The sequence below is a fragment of the Eubalaena glacialis genome, chromosome 3 (assembly GCF_028564815.1).
Source record: "Eubalaena glacialis isolate mEubGla1 chromosome 3, mEubGla1.1.hap2.+ XY, whole genome shotgun sequence".
Taxonomy (NCBI): Eukaryota; Metazoa; Chordata; class Mammalia; order Artiodactyla; family Balaenidae; genus Eubalaena; species Eubalaena glacialis.
In genome coordinates, this window is record NC_083718.1 from 178,229,360 (window position 1) to 178,242,176 (window position 12,817).

The following is a 12,817-nucleotide window of genomic DNA, read 5'->3' on the forward strand; positions in this document are numbered from 1 at the left end:
AGTCCAAAGCCAGGCCTGGAGCTTCCTGAGCTGAGAACTGAGAGTGCCTCCACCCAAGAATTCAGGCTTCCAGAGTCCTGAGCCATCTTTCCAGGCTGCCCAGGGGCCATTTCAGGCCTCAGGGCCCATTTCTCTGTGGTTCTGAATTTCGGGCCCAGTCCCTTCTTGCTGGAGTTTTCCTCTCCCCTTGGAAATATGAGGGCCAATAGCAACTCAGAATGTGGAATGGGGCTGACCTTGAAATAACACAGAACCTGGAGGTCTACAAATTTCCATAGCTTTTGGAGGTCGCCTGCCGTGGCCTAGCCCTGTGACTAGGCAGAGAAGGCAGCAAGCCTGCAATATCCATGAGATTGACACGGTGGTCCCGAGGCAGGAGGAAGGACGGAGGCACCGAACCCCTAGCCCATTGAATTCACCTCCATTTTACTCCATCTCTGAGGACTGGGGAGATCCTCCCTGGGTCCAAAGCTCAGCAGTGCAGGACACTCTTTATTCTGTCTCTTGCACCCCTTCCCTCCCCAGGGAGAAGACTTTGGCCTTTGTCTGGTGGGTGCTCAGGCCCCTAGTGACCCATTGCCCAGGCGAACATTTACAGGAATACAGCTCATTGGGGTCCATTTTGGCCCAGCTCAAGAGATAGTTCAAGAGTGTCCTGTTTCCTAAACCCTCTCTCTGGCCACTCAAGGCATCCCCTTCTTGCTCTAGGCCCATATTTGCATTCGAGTCAACCTTGACTCTCCTGGAGATGCCTACTTTCAAAACAGTCCAATTTCTCCTAATCAGAGAATCAGACCCTTGGCCAGGACACTGCTCTCGGGGTCTCCAGTATCTAGCCCAGTTCTGGCTCACAAGAGGAGCTCAGTTATTACACTGATGTTGATTACAAGCTCTCGTGCCAAATAGGTGCTCAGTAACCTTAGCTATTATTACCTTAAGAATAATCACAGGGTTTCCCTGGTGGTGCAGTGGTTAAGAATCTGCCTGCCAATTCAGGGGACACAGGTTCGAGCCCTGGTCTCGGAAGATCCCACATGCCGCGGAGCAACTAAGCCTGTGCACCACAACTACTGAGCCCATGTGCCACAACTACTGAAGCCCACGCGCCTAGAGCCCGTGCTCTGAAATAAGAGAAGCCACCGCAATGAGAAGCCCGCGCACTGCAACTAAGAGTAGCCTCCACTCGCTGCAACTAGAGAAAGCCCACGCACAGCAACAAAGACCCAACACAGCCAAAAATAAATACATAAATTTATTAAAAAAAAAAAGAAGTATCACAGTGTCTCACACACAATGAATGTTCAATAACTAATAATATTAATCATGACAGCCAACATTTATTAAGCTCTTAAATATACTCCAGGCATTGTTTTAAGTGCTTTGTGTGTGTTAACTCAATCATCTCATCAATCCTTTAAGAAAGGATTGTCCCTATTGTATAGATGAGGAAACTGAGGCACAGAGCGGTCAGGAACAAATGATTATGATGAAGATGGTTACAGTTACAGAACACAGTGGCTCTCCAAAAAAACAGTTTGAGGGAATTCCCTGGTGGTCCAGTGGTTAGGACTCGTCACTCTTACCGCCGGGGCTCGGGTTTGATCCGTGGTCGCCGAACTAAGATCCCTCAAACCCCGCAGCATAGCCAAAAAAAAAAAAAAAGAGGTTGACATTTTCAGTACAGAGTACTATGTGCAGAGCAGGCACTCAGTAATAATAATTATCTTCATGATTACAACATCTTGCACGTAGTAGGTGCTCAGTGAATGATAGATGTCAGTGCAGAGCTCTGTACATAGCGCGTGCTCAAGTTTGAAGATTGAGGATTAGATTGTACCCAAAAGGGACAGGATCCCTGCACTGCCCTAACTCTTACTCAGGGTAGAAACTCACTACTCATGATTCTCTCCCACCAGTCACTCAGCCCAAGTCCAGAGAAGGTTCTTAGTTAGAGAAGGCCCTCTGCTCTGTGTGGCCCTGCAGAGGTCACAGGAAGTCCCCCATGTCCACTGTTCAAGCCATGCATCTGCAGGGTCCATGTAAACAGGAAGCAGCACACCGGCTGCAGAACAATGCCAGAGGCTGCTGTGCTGTCCATCTTGTGCACAGAAGCAGCTTTCGTGTCCCTGCAGCTGAGGGTGGCCGGGGAAAGTCCTTCACACCTGTAGATGTATGTCACTGTTACTGAGCACCCACACTGTGTGTCAGGCATGCTGCCAAGGCCTGAAACATAGGCTCACAGCCCTCTGCTCCTTGCAAGGCTAGGTTTTAGTACCCATTTTACAGAGGGGGAAACTGAGGCAGCTGGTAAATAGCAGAGCTGGGATTCCACCCCAGGGCTCTGCCCCTCAACCAGTGCCCTTTCCATCCAAAGTGCAGTTTCTTTCTCAGTATTTATTGAACAGATTCCAAGAGAAAGAGGGATAAATCTTGGCCTCCAAAATATGCAGAAATTTAGACAAAGTAAGGATGGTATTTAACCCTGGAGGTTCGGGCTGCACCCAATACCAGTGTTCTGATCAGGGCAGCATTAACCTCAAATACGTTCTTCCCAGGAAATAATAATCAAAAGGAGAAATTCCCTCAAAGCCCACCTGTGTTCTCAATTACCCAATCCACTGGTCCCTGCGGCCTTTGGTAACACTGAGTATAGGTGCATGATATTAGAATTCCTTTTGTATATTTAAAACAATCTGGGGGACTTCCCTGGTGGCGCAGTGGTTAAGAATCTGCCTGCCAGTGCAGGGGACATGGGTTTGAGCCCTGGTCCGGGAAGATCCCACATGCTGCGGAGCAACTAAGCCCGTGCGCCACAACTACTGAGCCTGCGCTCTAGAGCCCAAGAGCCACAACTACTGAAGCCGCACGCCTAGAGTCCGTGCTCTGCAACAAGAGAAGCCACCTCAATGAGAAGTCCACGCACTGCAACAAAGAGTAACCCCTGCTTGTGGCAACTAGAGAAAGCCCGCACACAGCAACAAAGACCCAACGCGGCCAAAAATAAATAAATAAATTTATTTTAAAAAAAAATCTGATATGGCCCTTTTCAAACAGTTAATCTGATATCATGATTCTAGGAAATAAACGCAGCTTTTTGTGTTACCAAGGTGGGTGTTGCAGAGACACACTCAGCCTATTCCTGACCTTGACCATACCCTAAACTTTCCTCATCTCTGAACCTAACCCCCAAAGCCTTAGCCCACCCCACCCCCATTCCTGAGGCCCACTTTATCTCTTCTGCCAGCACGTGACTGGTGCTGCTTGCTCTACAGACGAAACAGAAAACTGGGGGCGTGTGACACCCTCCCCACTAGTTGCATCCACACGGCCCCCTTTTAAGCGGAAATCTCGAGAGAGGCAGAGCCTCAGATATGTGCTCTGCCCGAGTTGGTACCACCATTTTTGGCAAACTCTTTTAACAGCCTCCTGAGCCCCTCCCAACAGGGCAGGAATTTCTCATGAACAATTGAACAAAGCCGGGAACTCCAGGGAGAAGGCACAGGACATTCCAAAAGGATTTCTCTCAAGCTCCAAAAGACAACATGTGGGAACACTGCAGAAGGCTCATAGCCTAGCAAAGAAAAGCATGAAAGGGACGGAAAATCTGCCCAGTAGGAAGGGCAGTGCAGGCTGGAGGAAGGAACAAGAAGCTGGGGGTCAGGAGGTCTGAGTGGGTGGCCTGCCTCTGTCACTCGTGACCCTGCGGAAGCCACCCCACCTCTCTAGCCTCAGGTTTGTGGTCCTGAAAAACTGAGGGAACTATAAAAGTAAACCCACAGATGCATACATATCAGCTCAGAGCAATGCTTTATGAATCACAGAGACCTGGAGGCAGCCCAAATACCCAACAACAGGATAAGGTTAATGAATAACGGTGTGGTGATGAGACCTGACGCCAAATAATTATTAGAAATATCGGGACTTCCCTGGTGACGCAGTGGATAAGACTCCGCGCTCCCAATGCAGGGGGCCCGGTTTCGATCCTTGGTCAGGGAACTAGATCCCACATGCATGCCGCAACTAAGAGTTCTCACGCCATAACTGAGGAACCCGCCTGCCGCAACTAAGACCCAGCACAACCAAATAAATAAATAAATTTTTTAAAAAAAAACGAAATATTACGTGCAAAGTCAACACGACTGCTATTCAGAGTCGCTGGCCCACAAATTGCTAACGATTACCAACTGCAATGAAGAGCTCATATCAGAGTGTAAATCCATGAGCTGCTTCCAAAACGGACCAAGTATTCCAAGAAAAAAATAGTGTCAGCTGAGCTAAACAGAGTGCTTACTGACACAGTTGATTCACGCTCTGAGCAAACTTGTTATCTCATCTCGGACTGGTAATACACAGTTTGGGGGCTGGCACTGGTCCACAGAGCCACTTTTAAGTAGCCCTGGTCTTGACTGACACATAGAACTGTGTTTATGAAAACGTTAAGTGAGAAAAACAAGACAGGAAATCGTCAGCATGTGCTGATCACAGGAGGTAAAATGCCCATGTGTGCAGTGACAAAGGAAGGAAACTGAGCATTTATGGAGCTCCAACTACGGCCCCCACGCAGACGTCTTCTAGAGCTGAAGCAGGGGTGTGTGGGCAGGAATGTGAGGGGCTGTATGGAGGCCATGAGAATTCCAGCCTGGATGGAGGGGAGTGGTGGCGGTGTGAGGGGCTCGAGTGACAAATTCCAATTACAGAGACCATTTATGGTCAGCTCAGGAGTCAGGGGCAGTATTTACCAAGTGTGTTTTGAGAAACACCAGTCTTGTGAGATGTTAAAAGGTTTTTCCAAAAAACAAGTGGGTTCCATTCTTGAATATGTTGAGGAGTGCTGGGTTAAGCAGAGTTGGACAGGCGACTTTACCGGAGGCCTGCTCAGAAACTTTCCTGTACTGGTGGCCCTCGAGATGGCCAAAGTGTGGGAAAGAGTACAGAGTTCCCAAACTTCTTGACCAGGGAACCCCCTTTCCAAGGAGCATCTCAGAGGGCAGGTGATCCGTGAGGCCCCAAGGTGGAAGCTCAGCAAGAACTCACTTGATAATGACGAGGGGTGTTGGGGAAATACTAGGAGGGGTTGAGAATGTGGGTTCTAGAGTCAGACAGATATGGACATGAATCCTGGCTCCACCATGGCTCCTGGCACTGACTGTGTGATGTAGGCAAGCCACTTCATCCCCTGGGCCTCAGTTTCCTTGTCTGAAAAGGGTGGTAATAAAATACACTCACTTGCCTACTGCCTAGGATTGTGATCAAGTGAGATTCAATGTTGATCAGACTGTGAGGGGAGTTTATCTTTGCCCCAAGTACAAACCAGAAAGGGGACATTTACGCCTTATGCTTTGCTTGAACCAACTTGTTCTTTCATTCAGGTAAAATTATTCAAATGCCAACTTTGCCAGGCACTGTGCCCTTCACAGGGGATACAGTTGGGAACAAGTCAGAAAGCAGGTAGTCACGCTCTCTGCCTTCATTATGCCTCTTCATATTAAATGGTCTTCCAAATTATTGCAATTGTCAAAAATGTTAAGAGGGAGAAGCATGGGGGAGGGAGGTTGTGGGAAAGCATAGTGAGGGACATGATCTAACCTGGGAGGTCGGGGAGGCTTCTATGGTGACATGAGGTTTGAGCTGAATCCTAAAAGAGAGTAGTAGGGTAAAGTGGGGTGGGTGTTGGGTGAGAATAGCCTTTAAGGAGAAGGAACCGCATGTGCAAAACCAGGGTGGGGGAGGCGTGTGGCTGGAGAGTTGGCCAGGATTGCATCTCCCTGCCTTGCATGCTTCCCTCCCTCTCCATGAATTTTCACTGCCTGCTTAGAATTGTGTCCTCCCTCCTCTTCTTCCTCTTCTCCACATCATCTCCTGGTTCCCTCTCCTCCATCCCATTCCCTTTCACACCAATTTCCTGTTCCATATTCTCACCCAAGTACATATCCTTGCCCTGCCGGCATCTGTTTTCCCACACAGGCATTGCATCCCTTGTGCATAATAGATGTTTACTTTCATTGTTGAATGAATGCAGGGCCACAGCTAACCCATATGGTACCTTTGCTCATATTACAAAAGGTACCCCCTCTGGGCAGATGTAACACCACAACAGGGTCCCCTTGGCTGCATACCCTTGTTCAGTGAACAACCTGCCCAACCGTCCACTGCAGCCCTGAATGAATAAAGGAATATGAGATGAGTGAGAAGCTCCAAGGCAAAGAAAAGGTTTGGAGTAGGAGTGGAAGCCAGGAGAAGTTGAGTCTTGTGAATTTTGTAGTGGCAGACGGTGACCCACAAACTCTGGCAGACGGTGACCCACAAACTCTGGCAGACGGTGACCCACAAACTCTGGCAGACAGGCGACCCACAAAGTCTGTACTCCCCCATCAGACTAGATCAGACTCCTGTTTCTCAGAAGCCCAATTGTTTGGCTGCTCTTGCCTATCCAAACTCTGGTAGTCTCCCCTTATCTAAGGAACCTTGTGTGAGGCTTGAGTTGTTTCTCTCCCAAAGAGTGTGACCAGCACGCAGAGCTATGAGTACATACAGTGCGATTATAGGTGCCTCCTGGGCTCAGCAAGAGCCTGGAAGGCCTTGCCTCTGCTCCTCTTCTAAGCCATATGAGGAGATAGCCAGGCCCTAGACAAAGCAACCTGAGAACATTTACTAAAGATATCAAGGACAGCAAAATAAAGCAGAGCCAGCCAAATCCCTTAGTGGGAAGGAGAGGATGCAGAATAAATAAGGGGATGACCAACCCTCAGGGTAGGTGGAGTTACTCTGGAACTTTCTCGACAGGCCATATTTCCTGCCCTCCACGTCAGCCCAGTTCCTTCCAGTCCAGTAAGCTTTACCATCTCTTTCCTCAACCTCTTTTAGGAAGCAAGACTTATAGCTCAGATTTAGTCTTGACCAAACATCTACAAAGAGTTGCTTGTTCTCCTTTTCCTTTGCTGATGAGCAAATCATCCAAGAAGCCAAGGCTCTGGGACTTAAAGGCCCCGAGGTAGGGAACATTGAGGCAGCTCACAAAATGCGATTTGTCAAGGATGCTGACCCTCCACGGACAGGCAAGGCCTTGGAAAAATCCTGCCACCAAGGCTGGCCACCTGTCAACTCTGAAGTCAGTGGAGTTTTGTAGTTTTCCTCATCAGACAGGGAAGTTTGATGAGTGCAAGGCTGTACTCCCCCATCAGACTAGAGATCTTTGGGGTTGGGGGCTGCATCTGGCCTTCAGACTGAGAGCGACACTGGGTGCTGGGACTGCTCCTCCATCAGACTGGAGTCCCCTGAGGGAAGACTTGTGTCTCCCTCTCTAGATTGGGAGCTCACCCAGAAACAGTAATAAGAGAAATGGCTGGGACTTCCGTGGCAGTCCAGTGGTTAAGACTCTGCGCTCCCAATGCAGGGGACATGGCTTCCATCCCTGGGAGGGGAACTAAGATCTCGCATGCCGCAGCGCGTGCCACCCCTACCGTGCCACAAAAAAAAGAGAAAGAAATGGCTACTGCTTATTTAGGGCTTACCATGTGCCCAAAACTGTTCTTTTTTTTTTTTTTTAAATATTAACCAATGTTTTTTGTTTTTTGTTTTTTTTTTTTTAATTTATTAATTTATTTATTTATGGCTGTGTTGGGTCTTCGTTTCTGTGTGAAGGCTTTCTCTAGTTGTGGCAAGTGGGGGCCACTCTTCATCGCAGTGCGCGGGCCTCTCACTATCGCGGCCTCTCCCGCTGCGGGGCACAGGCTCCAGACGCGCAGGCTCAGTAATTGTGGCTCACGGGCCCAGTTGCTCCGCGGCATGTGGGATCTTCCCAGACCAGGGCTCGAACCCGTGTCCCCTGCATTGGCAGGCAGATTCTCAACCACTGCGCCACCAGGGAAGCCCAAAACTGTTCTTTTTAAAAAATAAATATATTAATTCATTTTAATCCTCATAACAACACTGTGATGGAGGTCTTAACATGATTCTCCTTGTCTAAATGATGAAATGGAGTCCTGGAAAGATTGAAAAATTTGTTCAAGATTGCACAGCAAGGTGATGGAGGCAGGATTCTCCAGCAGACTGAAAACACCATGAGGACAGGGATTATATCCTCCCCTGTCCCTCCATCAGATTAGGGGTTCACCAAGGGCCAAGATCAGGCATCCCTCCTCTGTCCACCTCCCTGTCTGGAGCAGAAACAGACCTTATTCAGTGCTGTGTCTGGCATCTGGGTTGCGGCCGGGGAGTCGGCCAAACCACTGTGAATGTAGTTTCTGCCCCTTACAGCTCTGAGCTGGTCCCCTAGATACACCCCACAGGGTGGAGAAGAACCCAGCTTTTGGAGATGGGGCATTTATCTGGGATGGGAGTCAGGATGCCAGTATTTTCTTAATCCCCCAGGTGCCAGTCAGGATGCCAGTGTTTTCTCATCTCCCAGATGGGAGGCTTCACAGTGCTTGGGAGACTGCAGGCCGGCCCTTATCACAGGGAACATGCCTTCCGGAGCCAGGCCTGGTGCCGCCCAGTGAGCTGGGCATTTCCTTCTGTCCACAGCTCACCTCACTCCTGGCTGCAAACCCCAGTTGTGAGTCTCTGGAACCTAGCAACTCTCACAGGAAACAATGGAAACTTCAGTTTTTATTCTCCTCCGTCATTACTCAAAAGGTTTTCCTCTAAGTGACACACACACACTTACACACCCCAGTTTTCTCTCCATCCATCAGCCTGGGCTGCCCTGGAAATTTTCAGGCAGCAAGGAGACCATGGCCTGGGGAGGCCTGGTGGCATGGCTGTGTGTGTTGTCTGTGGGTCTGTGTCATCAGGGACCGTGATTTACCTCCCAAGCACCTGTGATTGGGCTTTGGCAGTGTCTGTTTGTGTCTGGGCCTGGGTGTGTGAGATGGTGCATCTCTGGCAGCGGGGCTGTGATTTATGTGAATCAAAGTTGGTCTGTGAGTGATTTATGTGGAGAATGGTGTGTATCAGGGGTAATTCAGTTTCGTATTGAGTGCCCACTGTGAGGTACTGAGAAAATGTAAAAAAATGCAGGTGCTGTGCGTGTAAGAAATTGTTGGCCTGTGTGTGAACCGTGAGACCCTGTGGGGAATCTGAGCGTGAAAACGTCCTTCCGCTTCCTGTCCTGGGATTCACATTATGTGTGCGAAAATGTGACTATGAACGTGAGCAGCTGAGCGTGTATGTGTATAAGCTGTGTCCACTGCGTCACCTGTAGAGGTGAAGGTTTTCAAGGGATAGAGTGATCTTTTGAGTCGGGGAGGACCGTTAGTGTATGAAAGTTGGGTGAAGGGAGTGAGCGTGTGCAAGCGTTCACGGGCAGTGGATGAGCACGTTAGCGCGTGAAAGTTGTGAGTGTGCAGGTAATCTTGTGAGCCAAAGTTGTAGTGAGTGCGTGTACCAAACGTGCCCGTGTGAGCGCGTGCTGTTCTGGAGGGTCCTGGAGAGCCGCCCGCGTGGAGTCACATCTGCGGAATGTGAAAGGGTGTGAAAGCAGATGGATTTACGGGTCCGGGGGTCGGTGGGGAGGTGCGGGAGAGGCGTGCACGTGGAGGGAGGGTGGTCCAGTGCGCAGGGCCCCGGCCCCCGTCCCTTCCCAGACTCCAGGCCGGGTTTGGCGGGGAGTCGGGTTGGGCCGCGGCCCGCGCGGAGGGGGCTGGGGGCCCAGACAAAGGCTCAGTTGGCTGCGCAGCGGGCCGGGGAGAGCGCAGCCCTCAGTCCCGGGGCGGTCCAGGGGGCGGGGCCTGGTGCCCGGGGCGGGGCCTCGCCCCGGGGGCGGGGCGGCCGCGGGAAGGGTGGGGGTGGCTGGAGCGGGCCGCGCTGTCCCGAGGACTCGGCAGCCTGGCGAGCGGGCGGCTGCGGGCGGGTGCCGAGCGAGCGAGGGAGCGGAGCGGGCCGGGCCATGGGGCGGCAGGCGGCGGGCGCGCTGCTGCTGGCGCTGGTGCTGCACGGGCGGCTGCTCGCGGTGAGTGTGCGGGGCGGAGAGGCAGGAGGCGCCCCGGGCCCCTCTCGCCGCCCCCGCCAACTTGGCTGGGGCGCCGAGGCTGCGCGGCTGGGACTCTGGCCCGGGACGGCGGCGCCCGCCAGGGACCCCGGGCCGGCACAGGCCGGCGCCACCCTCCTCTGTGGGGCTGTCCCGAAGGGCACCCAGGGGACCCCGCGACGGACCGGAGGCGGGGCCGGCCCTCGTGGGAGTCCGTGGGTCGCCCGGCCACGTTGCTGAGTCTGAGACTCGCGCTAGGCATGGCCCGGCCTGCCATTCCTGGGGGCCAGGCTGAGAAACTTCTAGCAGGGTGGGAACTCGGCAGGGCGAGGACACGCCTTTCTTTGCCAGCTTGAAACAGGGGCACTCAGTGGTGATGGGGACCATATCCATCCTCACTGGAACTTTACCACGACGTCTCTCCCCTTGGGGAGCTGGTCACCAGGCAGGCACAAGTAAAGAACCGTTCTGGACACAACTGATTCTTGTGTGGAACACCCACGGGCCCTGGAGTCCCACAGCCCAGGAATTGAATCAATCTGTGCTCTTCACTGAGCAACTGTGTGACCTCCAGCAAGTTGTTAGCCTCTCTGAGACCAGCCCACATGCCCAAGGGGAACTCAGAATACACGGCCTCAAAGTACAGGGCTGGGTGGAGTACGTGCAGAAAGTGCCCGTTGCTGAGCCAGTCCGTGGTGGACAGTGTGTGGACCTGTTTCCCCAGCTTCCTCCTCCTCCAGCTCTTCAAGGTGCAGGGGAGGCCTGCCCCTACAGTCCAGTTCCCTGCTCTGAGCTTGGATGGGTCCATGCTGAGAGAAAGAGGACACTTGGCCCGGAGAGGCTCTGAGGACCCAGTGAGCCTGAGAAGGGCAGGGCGGGGTCAGTGGGCAGGGAGCTGGAGGCAGATGTGGATGGGGCACATCTGGGGATCTGGGCCTGCGTGGCGAACCACAGAGCCAACCCACCCTCTTTCAGGTGGTGCTGGGCCATCCCTGTCCCCTGTCCTCAGAGCCAAGAGAGGGACTCATCTAAGCTGGCCAGTGTTTACCCAGTGACTGACTCCCTGTCCTCGCCTTGCCGGCTCCCTCTCACCTCTGCCCTCCTGAGTCACTCGTTAACCCCCACCCCAGACCTGACCCCTCACCTCTCCTGCCCCACCCACCCAGCACCTCTCCTCCCCCATCCCTGTCAGGGCAGCTTCCTTAATCCTCTGTCAGCCTCTCACTGCAACACATCCAGCAGGGCCCATCCATCCAGTTGCTCCCCAGTCTTGACCTGAACTTGCACCTCCCAACACTGATCTTTACTTTTCCAAAAAGTAGACACCAACCTAGCACATGAAATGTTCCTTTTCTGACCCTACCCCAGCTCTGCCCCCTGATCAGGGGTTCTACCGTGGCAGGAGTGGGGAGGGGGGAAGGAGATGTTTGCTGTGTGTGGGAGGAATTCCCAGACTGCAGCCAGTCCTCATTCACTTGTTCATTCACCACATCTTTGAGCAGCATTCCATGACAGTGAGCAGGAGTTCAGGGTTCATTCATTCAGTACATACTTGCTAAGCACCTACTGTGCATCCAGCACAGTGCATACTTGCTAAGCACCTACCAGTGCATCCAGCACTGGGGGCTTATGGGTGAACAGAAACAGGCCCTGGCTGCACTTTCCCAGAACTGAGATGGGTCAACAGGCAGCTCTGATCCTGTGGGATTACAGTCTCCTCAGCAACCACACCGAGGTCTTCACGGTCCCACCCTAGGCTGAGGGTAGAAGGGCTGGAAAGAGCTTGGCCTCCTGAGTCTTACAGACCCATGTTCGAATCCCAGCTCTGCCACTTCTTAGCTGTGTGATCTGGGACAAGTGCCTCTCTCTGAGCCTCAGTTTCCACATCTGTAAAATGGGGGTGAGAAGTTTGTTGTAAGTTTTAAACGACAGCAGGCTTCTAGCCCTGTGCCCTAGCCAGCCTTGGGCTCCTCCTCGTCTGCTGCCCTTTATCTCTCCTGCCTTTCAGTTCATGTCTGCAAGCCCATAGTGAGTGGGTGAGGGTAGGACACAAGGGGAGGGTAAAGGTGGTCCTTAGGGAGCTCAAGACCTCACTGGGGGCAGGAGACAGAGGAAATAGTGGTCTCTGATTAAGTGTGGGAGTAATTTCAGTTCAGAGGAGGTGGGGAGGCTTGCTGGGGGAGGGGGCCAGGCCTGGGTGACTCAGGGCCTGCCTTGGCCTGCTGGGGCCTTAGCCCTTCCTTTCTTGGGGCCAGCGCTGCCAAGAGACAGGGTTCTTGAGGGTGGTTGTGGTGTTTTCCAGTGCTGAGGGGGGAAGTCACTGAGATACCTGTTTCCTTCCTCCCCTGGGTTTCCTTGCTGGGGAGGCTGTGGGCAGGCGGGAAATGGAGGAGCCTCCCCTTCCCTCAGGGGCAGTGTTACCTCAACCCTCCCCTTGACATAACTGGCAGCCCTGTCTTTCCCCCTTGCTCCAGATCTGCCGCCCGGAGCGGGTTGTGAATGTGCGCTGGAGATTTCCAGAGGGAGGGTGCAGGTCTGTCCACAGAGGGAGGCAGAGGCTGGCGGGGGTAGAGATGGACGCCCCCCCCCACCCCCGCCACGCCCCAGCCGAGCTCCTTGTGTCCGGGGAGTCCTGGACCCTGACCAGCTCGGCCCGGGCCTGTTCTCAGGCTGAGTGCAGGCAAGTTGGGATCTGCGGGCCTGAGGCCCAGCCCGGGAGATGGGTGGAAGGAAGGTGGCAGAAGGTGACTGGGTTTAGGACTTGCAGTAGTGGAGAGGGCAGTCTTGGGGTACCAGGCCAGATGCTGACAAAATAATATGGATAGTTCGCATTTATCCAGTGCCCACTGT

The 12,817-nt window shown here is 52.8% G+C and overlaps 1 protein-coding gene across 3 annotated transcripts in view; it reads left to right on the plus strand.

Moving 5' to 3' along the window:
- The first annotated feature begins 9,827 nt into the window (after nt 1-9,827).
- Nucleotides 9,828-12,817, plus strand: part of HSPG2 (heparan sulfate proteoglycan 2) — a 101,137-nt gene continuing 98,147 nt past the window's right edge. For all 3 annotated transcript variants that reach the window (XM_061184775.1, XM_061184777.1, XM_061184776.1), the window contains exon 1: nt 9,828-9,949. In XM_061184775.1, the coding sequence (XP_061040758.1) occupies nt 9,887-9,949 (63 nt within the window). In that variant the 5' untranslated portion in view covers nt 9,828-9,886. The remainder of the gene's footprint in view (nt 9,950-12,817) is intronic.